The following is a 26209-nucleotide window of genomic DNA, read 5'->3' as shown; positions in this document are numbered from 1 at the left end:
GGAGATTAGCAAACAGTGCCCCCATCAGAGTATGGTGGGCAAGGAGTTCTAGGCACAAATGGACTACAGCACTGCTCTGTCAAATTAAGCACCAGTATACAATGCCATGTCCAATGACTAGTGCTTAATGAAAGCATGGACTGAACTCCATGTTGCTACTTTGCAAAGCTCTATCACGAGACTCCCCTGGTTGAGCATGAGACCTGAGGAAGAAAATGGGGAGGGACAGAGATTGTGACAGGTGACAATATGAGATAACTTTAGACATAAAACTAGGGTGAGGTCCCATGACAACTTTCTCTCTACTAGCTACTACCAGATAGGATGGAATGGCCATCCAGGCACTGAGCTCACTAAACCTCTTTGCAGAGGAGATTAAGAGTTCTGTTGTGATAGACAGATGTTCTAAGGGTGCCGAGGTCAGTGGTTCATAGGGAGGACACATAAGCATAGTAAGTACTAGATTCAAGTTCTAGGTAGGAAGAAGTTCTCTCACGGGGAAAGGCGTTAGTCCCTTTAGAAAACATGAAACTGTGGGTTGAGATAATATAGGATTATCCCTGACCAAGTTATGATAAGCCAATTTAGCAGCCAAATGAACCTTGAGGGAAGTTACTGCTAACGCTTGTGATTTCAAGTACAACAGATATTCTAAAATTGCAGGTATACCCTCTTGTGATGGGATTAACTCTTTAGTCATTGGGGAAAGGATAAACTTTTGAGCTTCAGATATCTTTCTCAGGTCTGGGGAAAGTAACCAGAGTGTCTGAGCTAAATATGAGGTGGGGCACATTGTAAAGCATAAGGGTTTCACAAACCATGTAAGGGACCACTTAAAATGAAGTGGGCAATTAAGGATTAGCAGGCAGTAGGTTATATTACAAATTGTTGTAATGAACCAGTGCCTCTATTAAGTCCATGGTTTTTAATGTCCAGCAGAATTATGAACTTAAGCTCCCAGGCTCATCTTTTGAAGGTGTTGTGTGGGTTTCCTTTGAGGACAAGGACTGAGAGATCAGATATTTAGTTATCCCTACCTGAATAAAAGTGAGGATGTCATTGGTTCAGGAACCATTAGTGCGGATCATACACCCTCCTGCTGAGTGTTTCTGCCTATACATTCTCTTCCCTTGATTGGTGTACTGCTTTACGGTAAATATGATGGTGGATAAACCATAGCTACAGTATCCTTGCCACCATACACAGGAGTATGCTCCTCCCGGCTTATTGATTTAATACATGCCCATGGTATTGTCTGTAAGTACCTGTACTATTTGATGTTGTGTGGAAGGCTGTTAGGATTTATCTCACCACTCTGAGTTCCAGGACACTGATGTGGAGTTTGGACTCCAAAATGTTCCACTGTCCATTTACACAGAAGTCCTGGCAATCAGCACCCCAGCTGAGCATGGAGGCATCTGTGGTGATTGTAACAATAGGGTATAGAAGACTGAACAACAGTCCCTGGAGTACATTGTCTCTAAATTTACACAAGGGTAGCTGTTGAAGCAATCCTTTTCAGGCTGTGTACAATGAGTCTGTAATGACATACAACCTAAAGTTAGAGGGGCCTCATTCTTAGGCAAGGAAAGGTTATCATGTAAATTGATGAGGTCATGAGACCTATAAGCTTTAGGGAAAAGTGTGTTTACACAGGTTGATCCCTGCAAGTTTGCAGAAAGTCTCTTATTTTCAGAAATATATCTTCCAGGAGGTAGACCCTCACCTGAGTGGAGTCCAGGACCAACTAATAAAGGTGATTTTTCTGAGAACAGGAATGGGATGGTGTCCCCCAGTATTAGCATCCTGAACTTGAAAGTCTTTATGTATCTGTTGAGGTTTCTGAGGTCCAGGATGGCCTTAGGAAACATCTGGAGTAAAACCCTTTCCCTTGGTATTGCTCCTCTACAGCACCCTTTTGAAGAAGGGAGCTTATGTCCTCCAATAGGAGTTTTTTCCACAAGAGGGGTCCCCAAAGGAGGTTTGGAGGTGAGAGGAGAATGAAGGAGGCCTGTATGAAACTGGATTATATAGCCATCATTTATGGTCTCCAATACCCAACAATCCAAATAATCTGGCACCAGGCATTGAAGAAGGATGAGGTCTGACCTGTCGAGGGAGAGGGGTATGGCTCTTGAGCATCCATCAGAAGTGATGTTTGGGACCTTGTGACAACATGCAATGTGGGATTTCTGGATTGTGTTCTTTCTACAGAAGCCATTTTAAAAGAAGCTGAAGACTAGTATCACCACTGAGGTACTCTGTTGGTATTGAATTGGGGAGGGAGGCTGTTTAAGAAATTGAAAATTTGTATAATCTGACTTTCTTTTAGCAGTAGATGCAAACTGGGAAAGTCCCAGAGACCAGGCTATGATTCTTAATCTGTTCCCTAGTATTTTAGCTGAAGAGCACAGAGCAGCTGCAAAGAACTTGCTGAGGGGAGGACATTAGTTAAGTGTACTCTGAGGGAAGTTTACAGCCCCTCAGATACAACTACAAGCTCTGCGGCCACTGGCACAGCTCTGAGGAGATACTTATGACTCCAAACAATAGGCTTTGCTCCAGCCTCTCAGAAAGTAATAGAAGATTTTCCCTTTAAGGGCCCCAGACTCTTTAATGTAGGAAAACACTCGGCACCCAGTGCAAGGATCATTGGCAACTGTGTTAATGCTGATGCCCAAGTCAGTGCTGAACGGGGTTTGGCAGCATCTAAAATGGACTCCTAAATGAAGGGCAACGTGAGTAATTGATGAGGATCCTTCCTAATATCTTTCTGTCCTGACAGAGTCTTTTTTGAAGTAAGGCGATTGGGCTCCTTTGAGTTGACCAGGAGAACTTGAATGGCTGGTTTTGAGAGAAACCCATGTTTCTCCAGAATGTTTTGAATTGAAGTAAGTGGAAAATGCTATTGTGTGATCAAGAAGTGGAGGCAAAGCTAATAGCTCTGATGGGGTTTTCACGAAAAAAGAGAAATTTATGGCACTGGAGGGATACACACCAGTGATGTGTCTAAAAAACTGGTGTCTCAGATGGAGGAGTGTGGGCCAAAGCTGGCATTGGCATCTGTAAGGAGTCCTCGAAGAAACCAGTGATAGAAAGAGAAGAATGCCTCCTCTCTTCTTCTTCTCCTCAGACTCCCTTTGCGATTTGGAATGCTACCTCTTCTCCTTTTTCCCTGTAGCAGAGTCAGAGATGTGGAAGCATGCCTTTTGGTTATGGTATCAACCAGTGTCAATTCTAATGGCTTCAAAGGAATTGTTCCTCCTGACAGTATTGCTGATACATATCATGGCACTGGTGTGGACTGTCTAGATAGAGTTTGCAGTACTGGACAGTGTTGAGTGGGAAGCTCAGCTGCTGTAGGTGTTAGCTTTTGAGTAGATGGATCTTAGGGTTGCCAATTTTGACTGGACATATTCCTAGAGGTTTCATCACATGACAATCTTTAATTAAAGATTAATCTTTAACTCCTGGAGACTCCAGGACAATCCTGGAGGATTGGCAACCCTAACCTCAGGCCCAACATCAAGGGAGGTGCTGAGGCAGGAGTGTCAAGGTCAGTGATACTCAGATTGAGGCTCAGGAGCTGGATGTGGCTCTTTAATGTGTCTGCTGCAGCTCTTTGCAGCACATGATAATTAAATCTCACAGTGTTTTACTATTAACCAATCTAAGTTATTAACCAATCAGGATGCTTTTACTATGTTAATAACTAATTGTAGTTGATATAATAATGCTTGCTGAGTCATTTTGAATATAAGAACACAAGAATGGCCATACTGGGTCAGACCAATGGTCCATCTAGCCCAGTATCCTGTCTTCTGACAATGGCCAGTGCCAGGTACTTCAGAGGAAATTAACAGAACAGGAAATCACCAAGTGATCCATCCCTTTTGCTGTGAGAATTTTATATAAACTAAATATTTCCTGTGTCACGCTGTTTAAATATGAATATATAGTACTATAGCAAATGAAACAATGCATTCACACTACTGTGGCTCTTCTTTGGAATGTTGATTGCCAATTTGGCTCCTGAACCACTGAGGTCTGAGTATCACTGGTCTATGTGCATCTTAGGCTTCTTTACAGAAGACCTCTCCACAGAAGTAGTCCTCAAAATTTCCACAGGAATATCAGGATGGTCTGGAGGCTTACCAAACCCAAATGTGCATGTAGCCTGGTCTGAGCTGCCTGTTCTTTTATGTCTGAGGAGTAAAAATTAGGCAAATAGTGCAATGGGATATGGTGTGCAATTTTCCCAAGCACACCAGGCACCAAACCCATGAGTCTGTCTCAGGGTAGATAGCTGAGCATGTTGCACATCTTTTAAATCCTATAGAGGTTTTAGGACCCAACATGATCTCAGAGGTAACCAAAGGCCAAGAGTTCTAGCTAGCTAACTAACAAACTATTTGTAGAAAACAGGCTAACTACCCTCAGAGACAGGAAAGGTAGTTCCATTAGCTCTCAACAGAGAAGGAATTGAGGTGGGCCAGGGAGCATGCTCCTGTCTATAGACTGAGCCAATTATATCATCCTATGAAAAAGCGCTACTGTACCCCCCAGCGGATGTGACTTGTCTATACAATTCCACAGCTCAGTGCTAGAGGTGCTGAGTCCCTTGAGTGGGAATGCATAGAGGCCTTCAAAGAACTAAATTTTCACTTCTGCTGCCATCACCTAGAATCATAAGCTAGCTCAGAATTGCAATCAGAGTAGCAAAAAAAAATATTTTACATTAAATCTAACTGCAGGTGTCTGTAAAACAGATTCGTGGAAAAACTACGGGCATATGTATCCTTGCGATTTGCATAGATAACCTCCTTAAATGCTAACTTTATTTCCATATATGCACAAAGTGTAGAATGCATCCCTAATAGACAGTTCCACTAATAGAAAAGAGCTATACTTGTGAAATTCCTATTAATTTCAATGGTAGCAACACATATGCAGCAAAAGAAAGAATTGGCTTATGATGTCCATTGCTATGGTGATGGGTATGGTATAAGAATCTGAATAGAATAGCATATACACACTCAATCTTGAAGGCCTCTAAATTTTAGAAAACTGCAATGCAAAATAGGGAAATGCTTGTAACTAGCAAAAGTAAGATCAAGTTGCCCATACAACTTTTGTTACTAAACATTTATGCTTGGTATGCATAGCCGCCTCGGCCAACTCTGGGCTCCATTATGCTGGCACTATATAAAAATATAATTAGGGTCAGTATCTGCCCCAATATATCAATTAGAAACAGATGAGGTAAATATTTGTTTAATTTCTTAATCTAGTAATTATTCTCTGTGAATTACTGTCACTGCATTCTTCCTCACTAACCAAAGAAGGAGGCATTCACTGTAGTATCTGAAATAAGCGTGTGTCCACAGCGTCCACATACTCTGGAGAACCTTAATACTTTCTGAGGTTTGCAAGAACTGAAGGATGTGTGGAGGTGCTAGCAGCATTATACAGAGCCAGGACATCAATCTAAAAATGCCTACAACCAGGCCTCTGTGAAAGTGTTTGGATAAGACTCACTATATACTGCTCAAGGAGCTGAAGAAAATGTAGGCCATCAAAAGTGCTCTTATTGAGAAAGAAACCTGAGCTATTGCCTCGTGTTCTTGGAATCTGCTGACCAAGGTGGGACCCTTACAGCTCTCAACAAAGCAAATAAGTCAATGACCAGTCTATTCTGACTGCTTGATAGTTAAGACATACTTCCATTTCCTAATTGCTACTTAGAGGACTCCATTCCCCTAATAGTAGGTAGCTTCTTTCTGCTCAGCAAGCCTGCACTGTACTAATTTGATTGTGGGATTCTGCTGAGCAGCAATTTTAGGAAGAAAGAAAGAACTGTTTTCCATTTGTTTGTGGGGTGGGTTACAATGATTTGTATTGTCCTATAATTGAAGATGGATGTAGTGCTATTTGACTGTCTGACTTGTGCTTTGGCTGCACTTTTCTTCAGAAGGAGCTACTCAGATACTATAGTGATAAGAATATAGATAGGGAGACAGATTAAGGGAATCCCTATAATCTTTCCAATGGAAATACCTCAGTCTATGGATCCATACTTAAACTATGTAAATGTTACAGGTTTTCTAACCTTTGTAAAACACTTTGGATTGTGCTGCTTATCTAGTTAAGTTAGTTTTACTTTAGAAAATTTTGTAAGTAAAACTGTGTACGTTTTAATGAATCCTTCAAATGATTAACATTTTTTCTGAAGTTTACAGTAACTATGAGAAAGCAATATTAAATAAAACAGAGGATAAATAATTGATTTTAAAAGGGATAAGCCCAATTTTTCCTCCTTTACTTTTAAAGCACAGTAATAGATATATCTGGATTTTTAAAGTACATTAGCAGCACTGTAAGTTTCTTTTTAGGGGCTATTTCCCAGTACTGCTACTTGTTAAAATTAGTAAAGAACAAAAGCAAAAAAAAAAAAAAAAAAAACCCCACAACAACACAACCAACCCTGAGTTCAATATGCAATAAACAATTCACTGAAAATTTTCAGTCATTACACTTTATTACCAGTGGCTGCAAGTTCATAATTTTCAAATTCTCCATTAATCTAGTATTCATTTATTTGTTCAAAGAGTTGTAAAGCTGAAATTTGTTCCTATATATATATATATAGGGGTTTTTTTGGTTTTGTTTTATTCATTAACTCACAGCTTGGCTAATAAAAGTAATGCAGTTTGTTCATTCCCTGCTAGAAATTGTTTTCCATTGTTCAACTCTTTTTTTTTCTTTTTCCTTGAGCAATAGTTCCAACATCTGGGTGATAAGGACCTTGGAGTCATCTATGTTGACGTTTTGTTTTTGTCTGGCACTTTGGAGGCTCCTGTATCTCCTGGGTCAGTCTCAGATGTCAGATATTGTAAAATTCACGTCACCTTCTTTGGTATTAATAGGCTTCGTACGCAAGGGAATGCAGCTAACATCCCCCCACCCCAGAGTGGATCCTCTTGGAGATCTAGTTTTAAGATATCAGACTAGATGTTTTTAATAAAGTTGATCAGGTTAGAGCCCTTTTTCCCAGATAGAATATTGAGAACCCAGACATTGAAGAACTGAATTGAATTCTCCAATATTCTATTTTCCTCTCAAAACATAACAAATTTGGTTAGTTTTGTTATTTTAAAGTATTTTAATAATTAGCTTCTGATTGCTTTGAGCTTCACTTTCATCAGTTTAAACCTACTTTTCAAAGGCACTTACCTGAGAATCCATATTAAAAAGCTTGTGCTGACAATTTCCATTTTGTTTTCCTTTCTGTTGTAATAACTGGGCCTACAAAAATTTACCCTAATTGTGAGCTCAACTATAAAAAATAAGTAAAATTTCACAATTTCACAATAACCTGTGTTGATGGAGAAAAGGTACAAAGGGAGGGGAAAAAAAGTCCTAACAAAAAGGCCTACTAATATAACACAAACTGTTAAAAATCATGCCTTGTAATCAAAAGGAGTTAAGAACCAAAAATGAATTAACTAAAATTGGTATGTCAAATTTTAGGCCTAATTGGATGAATAAAACAACAAGTAAATGGACCATTCTTCCTATCACTCCCCTTTTGGGGTCTCAAAAAGAGATTTTCAGGGAAAAACATGGATGAAGGCAACTACAATATGGGCTAACTAAAAGACACATGAAGGGGAAGAAGGGGGCTTCACTATCATAGCTGTCACCCTCACCATCTCCTGGGATGTTGGACCTTCTTCATCCTGAACCTGAATGATGTGCTGACCAGACCAGACCAAAGAGAGAAAGGTAGACATCACCACCTCCACCAGATCCAGTTGAATCCCAACCATCTCCTTTTCTTTTCCTATTTTCTTTCCTATCCCTCTCTTTTCCTTCTGTCTAATAAAATCTTGCTTAGCCAGCCAAGACTGTATATTTTGCAACCCTGCTGTAAGCCTGTGACTAGAAAGGTGGCTAAATGCAATTCCCTAAACAGCCCGATGTTGGGCACAAGTTTGTCAGGTCTTGGAGTGGCTGATAAGACCATGTGCTGGGCCTGTGTTTTTCCAGCAGTGAGGTTGCAAGTGAAAGTCAACACAAGAGACAGAAGCTGCATTTTCTAACTGCTGTTTTCCTTCTCCTTTGTGTGTTTATCTGTCTTTTAGGAAATGGGATTGGACTTTAACAGCAATAATAGCAGTTCCAGCTCACCTCAAGTAACTTTATCTCTTTCCCCCCAAAAGGACTGTTGCTATCATCTTTAACACTAGCTTTAAAAAAAACAAACAAACAAAACAAACAAACCACCCCACTGTCAAACAAGAGTTTTCTCCTTCTAAAAGCTCTCTCCAGCTAAAAGAAAAGGGAACAAGGGGAATAGTTAAAATAAAAGCCTTATTTAGTACTTTACATTAAACACATGTTCCAACTGCTTTTCCTTCCTTTCTGTATCTTTAATCAAAAGTTAAGATTTATAATGGCGTGTTTGCCGTCATACTAAGCAGGCTAAGGTCTCTGTATACCAAACACTGAATCTTGTTTAAAACTGTTTAATATTGGAGAGTGGACTAGGTCACTTTTGATTCTTTGGGCCTATGTATTCCATCTAAATTAATACAGTTCTCAAGACCAAAGACTGAAGCCTGTCTTGTTTTGCATTCCTCACCTCCCACATACTGGTAGAAGCAGCATTTGTTTTAGCAGATTCTTTGTCTTAAGTAGAATTCTCCTCTATTAGAGTGGGACAAAATGATGTAGATCAGTTCTCCTGCAGGGTAACGAGCCCACAGGGCAAAGAAACTTCTATTGTTGTGGCATACTTAATTTTGTTGATTTTAAACCCCAAGTACTTACTGTCTTAGATATTACAGTCTTATTTCCTTAAATAGTGGAAATTAATGAAAAAGTAAAGTTTAAAGAGCAAATGATTTGTGACCTCTGAAAAATACATTTGCTCAGGCTTGCATCTCCTCCCCCACTCATAGCACCTTTCAGCACAAAATACTCACACTAAGGAAGTATGCCAATTTTATAGATGAGTAAACTGAGGCACAGAAATGCTAAGGTCACACAGTGACTTATTGACCAAGCTGGGAACAGCAAAACACTTAAGCATATGAGTAGTCCCCATTTAATTTCAGTTACATACATATCTAATTGCATTGATGGATCAGGGCTACGAGTTCTGCCTCTCTGGGTATGTCTAGACTGCAGTTAGACGCTCATGGCTGGCTTGTAACAGCCTCAGGTTCACAGGACTCGGGCTGCAGGGCTGTTTAACTACAATGTAGACATTTAGGCTTAGGCTGCAGCCCTAGCTCTAGGGCCAGTGGTAAGCTGGAGCCGGTTCGCACCGGTTCACTAGAACCGGTTGTTAAATTTAAAAAGGGCTTCTAAATTTAACAAGTGGCCAAAAATGGCACCTTAGGTGCCGACTCCATGGGTGCTCTGGGGCTGGAGCACCCACAGGGAAAATTTGATGGGTGCAGAGCATCCACCGGCAGCTCCCCAGCCCGCGCTAGGCCCCAGCTCACCTCCGCTCCACCTCCGCCTCCTCCCCTGAACGCACCGCTCCGCTCTGCTTCTCTGCCCCCCTTCTTGCCCCCCCCGGTTTCCCGCAAATCAGCTGTTTGCGCGGAAAGCCGGGGAGGGCTGAGAAGCAGGTGGCGGCTTCACGCTCAGGCCCAGGGAGGCGGAGCGGAGGTGAGCTGGGCAGGGGGGTGCAAGGAGGGCCGCCTGCCCCACAGCAGGTAATCCAGGCCGGGGGGGGGCACAAGGGAACCACTCCCCGCCCCAGCTCACCTCTGCCTCCCTGGGCCTGAGCGCGAAGCCACCACCTGCTTCTCAGCCCTCCCAGGCTTCCTGTGCGAACAGCTGATTCGTGGGAAGCTGGGGGCGGGTGAGGGGGGCAGAAGCAGAGCGGGGCAGCGTGTTCAGGGGAGGAGGTAGAGCGGAGGGGAGCTGGGGCCGGGCGTGGGGAGCTGCTGGTGGGTGCTCTGCACCCACCAAATTTTCCCCATGGGTGCTCCAGCCCTGGAGCAGCCACAGAGTCAGCACCTAAGGTGCCACTTTTGATGTGATCAGTGGGGGGAGCAGCTACTCCCTCTGCTCCCCCCATAACTACGCTCCCCCAACCCTAGGAGCCAGAGGGACCTGCTGGATACTTCCTGGGAGCCGCCCCAGGTAAGCACCACCGGGACTCCCCACCTCGTCCCCTGGCAGGTCCCTCTGGCTCTTAGGGGTGGGGTGGGCACCCACTATGGTGGCCCACTAGACCCTCCTGCCCAGTTCTGGGGGTGGTCAGGGGACAGGGGAGGGGAGTGGATGGGGCAGGAGTCCGGGGGGGGGGCATCAAGGAACACGGGGGGTTGGATGGGGCAGGAGTCCCCGGGGAGCGGGCCACAACCCCCTCGTGGGGTGAGGAGGGAACTGGTTGTTAAGATTTTGGCAGCTCATCACTGTCTAGGGCCCTCCCACCTTACAGGGTCCTGGAGTCTAAGCTCCAACAGCTCACAGCCCAAGCCATGTGAGTACAAGTCAGCTGGCATGGGCCAGTCATGGTTTTTAGTTGCAATATAGATGACATCCTCAGCCTCTACCACCAAGACAATATCTTGAATGGATTTTAATAAAGCAGTTAATCCTTCCCTATTTATTACCTGGACAATACTTCCAATAGCATTCGTTAACTTTTCAGAAAGAAAACAAGTGTGCTTTATAGCATCCAAAGAAGGCCAGATGTAGGATGGAGTGTCAACCCCTCCTCTTCCAAAGCTGGGAAAATGTTCATGTACACAAATATTTTAATACAGATAGCAAAATATTGTACAAAGCTAAGTGTATAAGTTTAAAAAATTATTAAACTTCCTTTGTTCTCCCTCCCTTTTCATCTGATTTCTTACTTTCCCCTCTAACTTGCTGAATTTTTTCCCCAGTCTTTTTCCATGTTTTCCCTGAGGCTAATATTTCTTTCCATTCCCTTTTCCTGATTTGGCCTCCTCCTCTCCCATTTTGTCCCTATTTTCGTGCAATTACCTCTCCCCTCTATTTTTACCACACAAAGTCCTACCACACAAACTCTATTTCTAACCCCAGCCCTCCTAAGTATTAAAGGCTTATTGGATGATACAATTAATTTGCAGATTTCACCCTCTAAATCTGTGTGAGATGACAGTCAGTTTTGGATGAAGCTTTTCCTGTGGAACAAGTCAGGAAATTTTGTAGTGGTTAGAGGATGGAAGTAAATTTAAGATTGGAGGTAATAAGAAAAAAACCCGCTACAATATCTGGAAATGCTGAAGTAACATTTTCTGAGCTGCAGAATCCAATCTAAGCCTGGTAATTGCCAACATACATTTTGTTTTTTCAACTGTTGGATGTAAATGCGTCAATATTTCAGAATCAGGAAACAAACAAAAATCAAAGACTTTTGCTTTCTTTGAATGCAAGCCATGTCTTCAAAAAAGAGGAAGTTTGTTCAGAATTAGTTTTCAATCTCTGATTTTAATAGAGTCAGGATTTTTTTCTTTAGGCCTATAGTTAAACAGAAATTAGTCAATTTACTAAAGGTATACTTTATTGGAGGGTAAAAATGTCCAGTTAAGGAAGGTAGATCTATGAGCACATTGCATGAATATGGTTTAAGCTTTCTGCAAAAGAGGGAGGTGTAAGATATCACCAAGCTACTCAATAATGTGAAGATATCCAAGGGAAAATAGTACTACAGTGCAAATCCACTTTTAATAGTGGCTAACAGTAATAACTACAGCCTCACATGCTTTATACAACAGTGACCCTGATTTAATACTAAATTTAAAAACTATATTATCGCCCATGAAATGAACCAACATTTTACAAATCAATACAATGGGGAGTCAGAGGAAACAATCACATTAATTCAGAGATCTATGAGGACATTAGAAAGGATGCTGTAGGTCAGACTATGGAGGACTGTTCAGCTCTTTTCTCACATATTTCTCTATATCTAAAACCTATAAAAAGCTATTTTTCCTTAGTGAAATTGAGTTTCAGCAAAGCTTAAGATATCTGTGATCTAGCCTGTCACAGCAGAAATGTTTGAGCATGGTAACACAGCCTCTCAGACTAAAATTTCACGACTGTTTGAGATGGAACTGGTTCACTTCTGACTCAATCAGCAATTTACTCTTGTCAATGAAATTGTGTTGTAGCAGTATTTCCATCTAAGTTACATTTTTAAAGAGCAATATGAATTCTGTTGTACAATAAAATATCTATTACAAAGACAGCTTCTCAGGCATCTACGGAACACCTAAAGTGAACTATACATGGGTGCAGTTACTGCTTCTTAAAGTAAGTCATTGTGCATTACATCTTTGTATATTATTATTCAAATGTTATTTATAATTTATTCTGACAAATCTAAAATTTAAATCAACAATTTTGAAACAGAATAGCTATCAAAAAGAAATTTTACATACTCCTTTAATGATTAGATAGAAATCTAAAACACTAGCTTTCCATTGCTAAGTAAATACTATAATAGTCATCCAGTTTTGTTCTATTCTTGGCAGCCCATGGCCACTAGGGGCCTTGATCCACCTGATTGCAAATTAGTGCAGCCTCAGGGCTACTGTAACTGAAAATAAGGAAACACAAATATTGCTTAAAGGCAGGTTTGTCCCCCATCTCTGTGCCAAACATTGGAACAAAGTAATCGAGAAACAGGGTCTTTGCAGTACTATTTTAATTATTGCCTGAATACATAAATGGATACAAATTGGGAATTCATGTTGGATTCAAAGCTCTCATGGTAAATTTTTGTTTTGGTCAGATGGTCTTTCTAGGGCACAGTCCAGAGATGCGAGAGATCTGGATTGTATTCCTATCTCTGCCACACCTTGTGACCTGAGGCAAGTTTAATCATTTTCTACCTTGCTTTCCCGATTGGTAATATGAGGATAAAAATATTCTCCTGCCTCACAAGTATGAAGATATTTCACTGTGTGTTATGCATTATAACTTGCACAGTAATTCTGCAAGATACTTTTTTGTGAAGTTATTCTAGAGATTCAGGGGACTTGAATTTGGAATGAAGAATGAGTTTTTCCGATCAGATGAGGGGAGAATTATTCCAGTGTGACTTTGTGAAATGTATACTTTATCATGGAACATAGAGATGGAAAAGACTCATTTGCAGTGCTTGAGTCCTGCTGGAATACTCTGGGATACTGTTCCACCACTTTTCTGGTGAGTGGAAACGGCGCATTACGGCAGTTCCAGTACTTGTGTTCCAGCACTTCTTGAGTGAAGCACTCACCCACCTCTCATTTGGTCAACTTGTCCATCTCGTGGCCAACTCAGGAAAATTTCCTGCAGCATATTCTCAAATGCTTGATCCATTTCCAGTCTAGATGATTAATGCAATGGGGCTTTCTCCATTTCCCTTGGAAGATAATGAAGGGTCTACAGACTTTGCTCTTAGGAAATTTTTCCTGCTATTCTTTTAGTTGGATGATATCACTTATCGGTGTATCTATTTTGAACACCTTTAAATAATTTGTTTTACCTTGTTTTTATACCCATCTAACTGTACTGGTAGACTGTGTCATCCTACTTAGTCACTGCAAGATGACATATATTTTAATCTTTCCAGACAAGTCATTCATTCTTGTTCTGAATTTCTTCCATGTTGTTGAATTATTGTTATAAAGTGTTGTAAAAATATTTTTACAAGGAGTTTGGACAGACAGTCTTTCAAAGGTGTGAAATGATGAAAGGCAATTATATTTGGACCTAACCTGCATTCGTCCATATTATTTTAATCCTGTTCATGCATTAGAGTAATGAATTGATTCAATTTTTTGCTATCACTATCTTGCTTCTCTTCAGACATTGCCTTGCTATCCTATTCGAGAGAAATTGTTATGAAGGAAGTGATTTTCATATGTTGATTAACTAATATTTGTCAGCTTGAGGTTGTATTTTTTGTGATTATTAAATTATGAACTGTGTTAAGCAAGAACATGTAGGGCAGGAGAAGGATAAATTGCTCTTTAAAAGCATTACAAATATGATACAGTATTGCTATGCCACATTTTAAATGTCTTTTAGAAAGCAGCACCTCACTGGTATTCTTTGATGTACATGGGGGAGGGAAATTTTTTTTAACAAAAGTTTCTATTTATAGACTTATTTGACTCTCTCCCACTCCCAAAAATACACGCTTGCCTAACAATCTTCTTTCCATTTGTTTTACTCTTTCCCCCACCCAGTGGCAATATGGCAGTGATCTAGGAGACAGCTGATTAGTCAGATATAACTCACCGATGAGGACACTTGAGAGACTGCAGTGAGTTCAAAAGACAACTGAGTTTATTGTGGAGGTAGCAGCATCCCACAAATCTATAGCTGTAACTACAGTACATACTCATAGCCAGGGCCGGCTCTAGGTTTTTTGCTGCCCCAAGCAAAAAATTTGCCACCCCAAGCTCTGAGAGCGCAACTGCCTAAGCAAAAAAAAGGCCGGAATGCCACCCCTGGAATTGTGCCACCCCAAGCAAGTGCTTGCTTTGCTGGTGCCGAGAGCCGGTCCTGCTCATAGCAAATTTAAAGTCTATTATAGGTATCTACTCTATTTGCCTGAGAGGACAATGCCCTTTTTGACATTAATGTTGGTGTTAATGAAGGAGAAAGCTTTTCTTAGTAAAAGATATATGGACTTCACAAATTTTAAAACTGATAAAAGGTATAAAAATGAATAAAAGGAATGACGGTACACTGAAATAAAACTGAAAACAGAAAATGAGTGTGTTCTTGAATGTTTGACTCAACAAAATTATGACACTGTTTAAAAAGCTCTCTCTCAGTCCCACATATATATTTATATGTTGATATCTCTCTACGAGGCTGAAAATTGTGTATAGATTAAGCTACTGCGTAGTCACTTTAAAAGTACAGTGGGCCCACAGTCCCGTTAGGATTCTGTTAAGTCCTGACTATAGAGCTTGCAGCCATTGTGTTAAGAGAGTCCTTCCTGCAGATGCTTACACAGTTTAAAGAAGCTTTATGTTTTATTACTAAAAACATACTTGAATGTTTCCTATATTCAAATATATCTTGATAACCGACAATACAATTTTAAATACTTAATAAAAATGAAAAAAAAAAGACAAAACTCCTCACTTAATAGCTTCTCTCCTCAAATAGAGGAACTAAAACAATGATTGGAAGGTTTTCATAATTCCTTCAGGAGCCTGAACCATCTTGCACTTAGTTCCTACAGTACTGTGTCACTTTTAAAACAATTTCTGCTTTTGACATTTTGAAATTATATCCCCTCAAACAAAATCTATGAGTACATTAAAGTACAGCTAGAGACATTGTTTAATTAATCTTTTTTAAAAAAGGAGAATATCCAGGTAAATAAAAGACCAATCCTGGTCCTTAAAATGCATGTATTTTGATATTAGGTCCCAACTAAACGGCAGCTTCTCTTTCTTGTTCCCAGAGTTCTGCTTGACTTAGCTCATCCTGCAGTATTCCAGAAGTGAATCTACTCTCTGTTCACCCAGAGGATCCCACCCCTCTTTCCCTCCTGAGTGAAATGAATGAATGAATCTTCCCCACAAAATAAGCCAGATAACAATTTCATGTTACAGCCTTTCTGACTGAACAATCAAGCTATCACTCTGAGACTGGAGAAAAAAGAGAAGCTTCCACTTTCACTCTAAGTCCCTGTCTACATGAAGAGATTCTGATCTTCCCCATGTAATATACATTTGCTTAACTAAGGGTTAACTAGTTATTGCTCAACAGTTCCATGTGGGAGAACTCTGGTTGAGGTCCTGATCCCATCCTCCTGTGGAGGCAGTGGAGACAACAGCTGAGTGGGGAGGGCTGTTTTATTGTTTATTGGCAGTAATGACTTTGATCAATTAAGGAAAGGCGCTGATGGAATTTCAAGGGAATCCGATGAAATATTTATTGGCTGGACGGTTGAATACAATAAGAATCTTTGCAGAAGTCAAAATGCATGCTAGAAGGTGAAGGATAATGCAGAAGAATGGTCTGCTCAACTACTGGGCTGAAGAAACAGGAAAGGGCAAAATTAGGAAACGTATACTTAGATGTGGTGTTTACAGCGAAATGAGTTTCAACAGCATTCTACCTGAAGTGATACAACTTTCTGACTGTCATACTGCATTTCAATAAAGATCTGTTTTTGAAACTGTAAACACTTCCAAACGGAATGTTTTTTAAAACAACAAAAATTTTAAATGAGGCATCCTTGAGTCAAACAGTAGCCCAAATTTAGACACGTTGACGAGGAATGTGATGGGAACGGAGGGGACAAGGAAGAATGGTGCGTATAAGTAGAAGGGGAGGTCTAGTTAATACAACCGTAAAATAAAAAAATTCCCAACCTTTTTCTGCTATTTTCTCATGTCTTTTGAGATGAGCTATTTTATAAAATAGATGGATATATTTAATAAATATAATAAAATCAAGTAAAAGCTTCATTTCACTTTTCTAAATACCAAGAGCCACTCTGTAATAAGAAAAATACATGCCAGACAGCACATTTCTCTGGGATAGCTAATCACATATTAGGTGATTGAAAGCCTTCTGGCCCCATACCTCACCATTTACTCAGGTTTCCAGTAATCTCCTGGAAATGCACAACCTGTCATTGTTTTATTGCTTAATTAGCTACTTGTCAAAAAGTAACACTATATACATTCATTTCTGGGTTTTTCCCACATACTCACTTACTTTTTATTGGGATAATGAGCTGAGGAATGACAGGGAGAATCTTGTTTCCCCCATGTTCCAGCATGTCGTGGATTCCTTGCCGAGCAAAAAACTCATAGGGAAATGTCATTTCACAGAGCCCATCGAAAAACAGAGGCAGATAGTGATGATAGTCCAGTTTCTCAATCTCCACCTGAGAAGGCACACAGAAGAAACAAACTGAATGAGGGTGACTGATATACTTTATGTAGGGTGACCAGATGTCCTGATTTTATAGGGACATTCTCGATATTCAGGGCTTTGTCTTATATAGGCACCTATTACCTTCCTCCCCCGTCCCTATTTTTCACACTCTCTATCTGGTCACCTTAACCTCATGCCACATTCACAAAGAGTTTTAATATGCAATAATAAAGTCAGTGTGTCACAGTAGGATATCACCATCTCTCAAGTATGGCGTTTGGCATGATGGCTGAAATTCTTAAGTCCTTAACCACTAGATCTAAAGTGGAGAGCTAAGAAGAACATGCTCCTGGACTTCTTTTTGGTACTGTTGCCAATAAAAACAAACAAACAATCTTTTGTCAGTCTTTTCCAGACTCTCATAAAATGCATGTGTCTAAAACCAGTATGTGAGTACTCTAGTAAAGTTAGGACCACATTCCATTATCTTTGCTCATGGTAAATAGGAGCTTACAGTATGCATAGTTCCACTGATTCCAGTGGCACTACTTATAGAAAAAAGTACTACTTAGTTTGAGCAACAGTGGCAAAATCTGGCCTTAATATATTAACTTGAGATACAAAATGGATCAAATAAAATCTGTCTGACCAACAAAAAAATCATAACTTTATAGGAATGCAATATATGTATGGTTTACAGTTCCCTTGAATATAGTCCTCATTTTTAATTAGTAAATGATTAAGAGCAATAACACAGGTTAAGAGAAAATTATTGAGGAATCCTACCCATTTCTGTTGTCCTTCTGTGTCTAAAGTTTGAGAGTATCCTGATGGAGCAATAACCTTACCACCTGTGGTCTTTTTAGAAGGAGGTGGTGTCCTCTAAAATAATCAGACTTTTCTGCCTTTTATTTCTGTCACCCCCTCAGAGGCCTGGTATTGCAGACTTTCTCTAGCCAAAGGGGACCAGCCTAGAGGCTACTTCCCCAGATCTGTTAATGCCATTCTGAGCATAGATAAGAAAGCTGCTTCATCACTGATGCACTTGCTCTCCCCAGAAATGGAGTGTATTGCCTTCAAAGTGCTCCTCGGTCCTACTGGCTCATGAAACAACAGACTGAGCTTAGGGCTATGTGTTATTTTTACATATTAAATGGTTGTCATTTCTCTGCTAACAGCTTCCAAAACTGATATCAGGAATGGAATTTCTATTTTGACAGAGTTTTTAAACAGGATATTTATCTACAGTTGTTTGCAGCGTTGTTGCAGCCGTGTTGGTCCCAGGATATGAGAGATACAAGGTAGGCGAGGTAGTATCTTTTATTGGACCAACCTGAGCTACACAGAGGGTAAAATCTGAGCTGCACAGAGCTCAGACACGGATTCCCTTCTCCAGACCTGAAGAAGAGTGTCTGAGTTCTGTGTACCATGAAAGGTTGTACTTTCCACCATCACAAGTTGGTCCAATAAAAGGACAACCTACCTTGTCTCTGTCTAGAGGACATACATCATAATCAACTCTGAATATCTCTACTACAGCAGGTTTCAGAGTAAGAGCCGTGTTAGTCTGTATTCGCAAAAAGAAAAGGAGTACTTGTGGCACCTTAGAGACTAACCAATTTATTTGAGCATGAGCTTTCGTGAGCTACAGCTCACTTCATCGGATGCATACCGTGGAAACTGCAGCAGCCTTTATATACACACAGAGAATGGATGAGCTATTACCAGCAGGATAGTGAGTTTGTGTGTGTGGTTTTTGGGAGGGGGGTGAGGGGGTGAGAGAACCTGGATTTGTGCAGGAAATGGCCCAACTTGATTATCATGCACATTGTGTAGAGAGTTGTCACTTTGGATGGGCTATCACCAGCAGGAGAGTGAATTTGTGTGGGGGGGTGGAGGGTGAGAAAACCTGGATTTGTGCTGGAAATGGCCCAACTTGATGATCACTTTAGATAAGCTATTACCAGCAGGACAGTGGGGTGGGAGGAGGTATTGTTTCATATTCTCTGTGTGTATATAAAGTCTGCTGCAGTTTCCACGGTATGCATCCGATGAAGTGAGCTGTAGCTCACGAAAGCTCATGCTCAAATAAATTGGTTAGTCTCTAAGGTGCCACAAGTACTCCTTTTCTTTCTACTACAGCAGAAACAGAAAACATTTAAATTAAAAAATGATGGACGCTGGCTTTGTTTCTTAAGGACATCCATACTGCTACTAAACAGTGCTTGTGAGCTGGCAAAAATAACTTGCTCACCCAGTCCCTGACAACAGAAACCAATAGGAACAGTAAATACAGGCTCCAGGTGCGAGATCCAACTCAGCAACCAAACTAGCCACTACAGAAGGAACTATTGGGATATATGGTAAGAAATGGTGGTGTGAGCAGAAAGCCTTCAAGGTTCAGAGATGGTAGGTATTGGGAAATGACCAACAAGAGGCAGAACAATCCTGTCATCTGTCTAGGGGGCAAGGAATATCCACCTTTACTTTCTTACTAGACATCTTTAATTTTGTGTTTTCTGAAGTGGATGTATTAGTTGGTCATTTTTAATACTGGTTGTTATATTTTCATTGCATTATATTTTTAAAAAAATGTACAATAGCTACTTGAGCCAATGGTACTGGCCGCTGCCATAAATAAAACATTTTGTGACCTGATCCAAGTCATATAATTAGCCTCTCGGAAGCACTCCAGTTCGTGTTACCTCTACACACTACAGTTACATCAGAAGTATATTTCAGCCTTGAGCAGAATATGATTTCTGGGTTTAATAAAATACAGCATATGACTTTTGATAAGGATTACAAAACTTCTTCAAAATCACGAACAACAGGATGTATAGATATATCTCTATCTATGAAGGAGAGATTAGTTGACTGTGATCTTCACTCCTAGTTGGCTCTCAACCTCTCAGTGGCTTAGCTTAGTACCACTTCAGCTGACCAAGTGTACAGCCAATATTTCTTGATTTTGCAGACTTGAATGTCCTCCTACAATATGGAAGCCAGAAATATTTTTGCATTAAATTCTGTGGTGTGAAACCTTTTGCTTTTGTGTTTATTGTTTAGCTTTGAAAAGTGGCTATTATACATATGTACTGAGAAAAATGCAAATTTTTTGTTTATGCTCAAAAAATCCTTTTTCTTTTTGCTTCCACCCACAAAAATATTCTGAGTTAAAGCTGCAATTCTTGGCTGAACATGCTCAAAAACTGCCAAGACATTGTTGCAATTTTGGGTTTTATGAAGAATCCTCAATAGTTGTTATAAACTTTTTATATACTGGTGGCAGTGTATAATTGTAAGATCTGGTGGCACTGTATAAATTGTAAGATCTGGATAGAAATAGATTCCAGTGGCAACCTTACCTCTGAATATTCTAAGTTTAGGTCAGGCCTTTAATGGTATTTTAATATATTCCAATAAAGAGTGATCACAGTTTATAAACATCTGTATTAAAAACCTGCAAATGTTTCATGGAAGATAGATGATGCTTGGACTATTTTACAAATTTAAGCTTTAAAGGAAAAATTCCAAATGAGACAAAAACAATGTAACTAGTTAAAAAAACAGCTTCTTGGCTCTTCTATCCATTAAATAAGGAAAGCAAGGCAGTTGGACAGAACTCAAGGGACAGAGGTTTGATAATGAAGACCCGAATTGATAAATAAATCATGGGAGTTCTTCAATCCATCATACTTAAATTTTATACACTACAAAGCAACCCTGGCATTTAGAAGCTACTGTTTCAGACACACAAACAAGTAGGGCTTACATTCCCATATAGTTTCAAAAAAATCGATCTCAACTGATTACTTAATGTAATATGTTTTTAGATAACATTGCCTACAAGTTGGATCTGATTTCCTGGAGACATCATATTCAATGGTGTAGTAATTTTAATTGCAAGAGGATGTGCTATATTTTAAGTGCACTTCAATGAATGTCTTCATCCAAGCATTGCAAGCACTGGGACGCTGGTCTGAAATGGAATAACACCTTTTAAACTCTATTGTTTATTCAGCAATTGCCAGAGTAGACAAAGTTCTAAACTCTACAAAAAACCCCACAACATTTAACAACCAGACTATGCAACGCATGATAAAAATGAACAAGCTTCAACAGAGAAATCTAAAACTCCCTAAACTATCTACAAGTGGTCAGGCATGTATTCCACAAGTGTACAGGTTGGCCAAAAATAGAGATAATGAGGAAGTGGATTTGTTATATCCCTGGTTTTGGTCATTTGATCAGATGGATGTGTGTGCACACTGCTATTAGTTAAGCACTCTGAAAAGGGTCTGTCAGGGACCTTATAGTGCAGATCTGTGGAATCATACACTGTACCTGCCTGTGGTCATACCTGTATGCCAGTGCCAACTATATCATCCAGCCTTTATACCATAGTTATCAATTTTTCTTTATATTCGTTTTGGTAAAATATAGGCAAGAAAAGTGTAATGATGCTCTTTTCTGCTATTGCCTCCCCCCCGCCCCTTTTTTATTGTACTTTTCCCTCCAGCTCCCTCTAGGATTCCCCTAAATAGTAGTGATAGTGCTTGTGTGAGAGAGAGAGAGATACATGGGCAAACAGGAGATGAGGATAAGGGTCAGTAAAGATTTACAAAGAACATACTTTATGATAGATGGAGGGTCTGGAAGATTTAGCACCTCTCATCTGTCAGCTCAGAGCTTGGAAGGAGATTCTGTAAGGCCTTGCCATTTATCCAGTTACAAAACCTAAAAGTAATCTCTTACACTATATATAAAACAAACCACAATCTAGGATGTTATCTGAGTTTATTAAAAATCTGCCCCTTTTAATTAAAAAAAATGCTGATTTTCACCAAACAGTTAAAAGGAAGACCAACAAAATAATTAAGGGATTATGAATCTCTGCCACTGGTACAGCTTTATTAATAATGCCATTTTAAAAAGTATGTGGGGCTTCCAGAACTTTGGGGTCACTGACCTGAAAATCCTTCTTTATGTTCATGCTCCCAATGCAGAATCCCCAAATTTTGCATATCAAAAAAGTGCTCTTTGTTCCTCTGAAATATCCTCTGTTGTAATCTGCTCCTTCTGCCCAATTTTTAGTCTTGTGCAAAGCAAGGTTCACTATACTGAGAAGGACAGAGTATGTCAAGAGCTCTCCAATCTTTTGCTCATTTCATTTTTTTCATCTTTTGTTTTTAACATAGTTGAGGCAGTGCAGATAGATGAAGATACAAAACATCTGATCCAGATATAGCTTAGATAATAGGAACAGGCAGAATGCTAAAGCATCTGGTAGATCTATTAGTTTGCCAACTACCCAAAGTACTTATGGGTAATTTAGAACATCTTTGCTTGAAATAGTTAACCTTTCCACCCCTTATTAGATAAAGAAGGAAAATACCGGTTCACTCTGGGGTCCCACCTGGATCTGGGGTACCACTGAGCCCTCTGACCCACCATCCTGGACTCCCTCTCACACAATGGTGCTGTGACAAGTTGCAAAGCCCTCTAAGCTTGCACTTTGATCAGCATTCACACAGGTAGGGACACACCCAGCTGCAGTTACATGCAAGCTCTCTAACCACCAGCCTCCCAGCGTAGGACCCCAGAGTAGTACCATCCTGCCCTGGTCAAATCTGGCCAGTTTATGGGTTTAATATCCGGTCCACCTCTCCCTCAATGTGAAGAGGACCATGCACACTTGTGGTAACCAAGCTGAGATTTTCCCTTGACACCTTAATCAAACACACACTGGTTTGGATTAAAATAAAATAAGTTTAACTACAGAAGGATAGGTTGTAAGTGATTATAAGTGATAGCAAACTGCTCAAAGCAGATTACTTAGTAAATAAACAAAACCGCAAACTGAGCTTAACATACTAGATAGGTAGGATATGAATTAGCAAACTCTCAGCCTGAGTGATAAGCAGGCTGGCAGATTAGTGTAGACATAGCCTTAATGTGGCATACATTAATTTTTCCCTTTACTCCAGGATTAAATCTCACTCCTTACCAATTATAGTGAGTATTTGTTTATTGTTGGTGGTTTTAATTGAAATGTGAATTTTGGTGCTTGTGAATGGTGCCTGGAATTTTCAAAAAGTCAAAGATGGGGACATTTTTTAAACACAGTAACTTTCAAGTTCCTTTTCTGATTTTTTCCTAAACTTCCCAGAAAAATTCTGGCTGTGAAAAGATGGAGCATGTGAATTTTCAGGGGCATTAGTTTCTTAATGGGAGTAGATTTGAAATTTGGGCTTATAACGGGAAGCTAGCTTTAACCTCACCTAATGAATGGCTACTGCTGACCCACAGTATCTTTCCACTGTAGGGCAAGTGCAATTTCAGATGTAGTATCTTTGCATGTCATTTTTATTCTTCACATCTCTACTCTGACTGCTATACTCCATAGCTTTAGTCCTCTCCAGTTTCCCAGCCAGAAATATTCTCCAACATTTCAATCTCCACTCATCTTTTAACACTTAATGTATAGCCTCAGTGCATAAATCCACTCACTACTGAGTTTTATTTTGAATTATCTCTAGTATCTTATTTAATGTATTGTCAAAATAAAAAAAAGGAAGTAGACACACCGATAGCTTATATCTTATAATAAAATATCTACTGTAAAGCACAACAGAAGACAAAAAGCTATGGGCACTAAAGGAAACATAACAAGGGAAAGAGGGAAAGATTATTTAGGCACTCCAATGGTAATCCTTACAACAGAAGCCAAGATGAATTTAGAATCTTTTCAACACACTGCAGAGGTATTAATGTTCTGAAAAGTAGAACAAAAGCAAATAGCTGCCTTTCGTAATTAAATTAAATAAAGCAACATACTCTGTCCATTGTGTGTTACTGTCCTGGAAGAAGTAGCTCTGATATACCTTCCAAGTATTAATTCATCAAAAATATAACATTAAAAACTTGCTAGTTTTTAATTTAAAATATAATTTATAACTAAGGGGTTACTTGCAAAAGAGATAATGTGAGAGCTGAATGACCTGACCTTTTCAGATAGCTTTTCCTTACAGAATTAAACAAGATGATTTCCCCCCAATCTGTTTATAAAGTATGATATCACAAAAAAATAAAGTGGCTGGGAAATGTTAGGGAGAGAAACTGTTTCAATATATTTAATACAATAGGACAGAACATAATTTAGTTCTGTATAGTATTTTCTATGCTTATGATCTCCCAATGCACTTTTCAAAAAGAGGTGGAATGCAATGACATTTAATCCTAAGAACACCAAGGAGGAGTATATGACCAGGATCTGCACTGAAAACTGACGAATGTTTAGTTCTTCTTCTCTCTCCCCTGTTGGTAACATGTGCCCTGTCAATTCCCCAGCTACAGCTCCCACTCACAGAAGAAGGTTCCACCCATATCTACCCTGCAAAATGAGGCAACACAACCCCTTACCACAGACTGACTGTTCCTGCTTCCTGCCTGCCTTACTTTGCTGCTGCCTTATCTCGCAGCCGAGACGGCTGCCAAATCCATGCTGGTTTCATCTCCAACTGTAGGTTAACAGTTCCAGTGCAACCCATCTACTTTCTTCTGTTTTTTATCCTGAGGCAAAGAAATAGAGCATTTTAGGCAGTGTTTTTTAAAAATCGGGTTGTGTTGCAATCAATTTGCACAAGGTAATATCCAAAACAACTGTAACTGTTACTTACTGTAACTGTGGTTCTTTGAGATGTGATGCAGATGTATATTCCACTTAGGTGGAGCTGGAGAATTTTGCCTAGCAGTACCTGTACAAGGCAATGCTCACACCTCATGGCCATAGCCCCTCCCCTGGCTATATGATGCAGTGCCACCTGGACTCCCTTCAGTTCCTTTGCACCGCTCACCCAGGGAATAGACTCTGTTGCAGATGGGACAGTGGTTGGGTCATGAAATATACATCTGCATCACATCTGAAAGAACCACAGTAAGAGTAAGTAACTTTCTTCTTTGAGTAGCTGTAGCCAGGTAGTCCATTTTGGTGACTCACAAGCAGTACTCACAGAAGATTGGGCTCAGAATCCATCTAAAACATGGATTGCTGGATCACCTTCCCAAAGTTTGCATCAGCTGTGGATGATGCATTAATGGCATAATGGTTCATCAACATATGTATCGATGACCACCTGACAGCCCTGCAAATGTCGTGTAATGAGCTCACAGCCACTAAGGAGGCATAGTCGAAGCTATTTCATACGCAGCCTTGATACAGGATGTTATTCACTTAGAGATTGTTTGTCAAGAGATCACTTGCCCATTCACATGATCTGCATATAACACAAACAGATGAGGAAAACCATGGAACAATTTAGTCCTATTCAGGCAGAAGACATCAGCTGAAATCTAACATATGGAGATGCTGTTCTTCTGGGGATGAATGCAGCTTAAGAAAGAACACAGGCAAATATACTGCTTGATTCAAATGAAACCGTGAGACCACTTTAGACAGAAAATATGGGAGCAGCCATAAAGTCACATTGTGTTTGGTGAACAGTTCATTAGGAGGCTCTGCCATCAGAGCTGCAACTCACAGACTCTCCTTGTGGATGTTACCACAACCAAGAATGCAGTTTTGACACAAAAAGGGAAAGGGACAAGATGCCAGAGGCTCAAACAGAGGACTCATCAGTGCTGCCACTACTGTGTTAAGGTCCCACAAAGGACCTGACTCTCAGACCAGGGGATGGAGATTAAGTCCTTTTAAGAATCAAACTACCATGGCATTGGAAAAAACTCATTTCCCATGAACAGGGGGATGAAACATTGAGATTGCTGCCAGATGCACCCTCATAGAGCTAAGCACAAGGCCTGATGACTGAAAACACAGTGAGTATTCCAAGATGTCCTGGATAGAAGCCATTGTCGGTTGAATTCCATTGGGAGCAGAGTGTGGAATGCAGGGTGTGACTGTGATTCTGCCTGAGCAGGTCAGGATGGAGAAGAAGGGATATGAGAGGCTGAATCAATAGCACAAGAAAGTTGGAGAATCAACACTCCCTCGACCATGCCAGGTGTGATGTGGTGTATTCCCCATACTGGCCCTGAGAGGGTTAAATTAGGCCAGGCAGGCCCAAATCAACCAATTACGCAGTGAGCAAGGGAGAGATTTAGCTACATAGGACCACTAATTGGAAGCAGGCTCAGCTGGATAGGAACAGGAGAGGCCCCTGTTCCTCAAAGCCCTGGAGCTGAGAGCAGAAAGGGGTCTGCAGGGAAGTAGGGTGCAGTCACTCCCTGGGAGAAGGGATCTATGTTTGGGACTATAGAGGGTAGGTCACAGTTACTCCCTGGGAGGAGACAGCTG

At 40.3% G+C, this 26209-nt stretch overlaps 1 protein-coding gene across 6 annotated transcripts in view; it reads right to left on the bottom strand.

The window, feature by feature from the left end:
- The window catches only part of PACRG (parkin coregulated), a 496005-nt gene that overhangs the window by 156943 nt on the left and 312853 nt on the right, over nt 1–26209 (bottom strand). For all 6 annotated transcript variants that reach the window (XM_073337861.1, XM_073337862.1, XM_073337863.1 and 3 more), the window contains exon 4: nt 16732–16903. In XM_073337861.1, the coding sequence (XP_073193962.1) occupies nt 16732–16903 (172 nt within the window). The remainder of the gene's footprint in view (nt 1–16731; nt 16904–26209) is intronic.

This window comes from Lepidochelys kempii, chromosome 3 (assembly GCF_965140265.1).
Source record: "Lepidochelys kempii isolate rLepKem1 chromosome 3, rLepKem1.hap2, whole genome shotgun sequence".
In the NCBI taxonomy this organism is placed as follows: domain Eukaryota; kingdom Metazoa; phylum Chordata; order Testudines; family Cheloniidae; genus Lepidochelys; species Lepidochelys kempii.
This window is presented reverse-complemented; position numbering and strand designations above follow the sequence as displayed.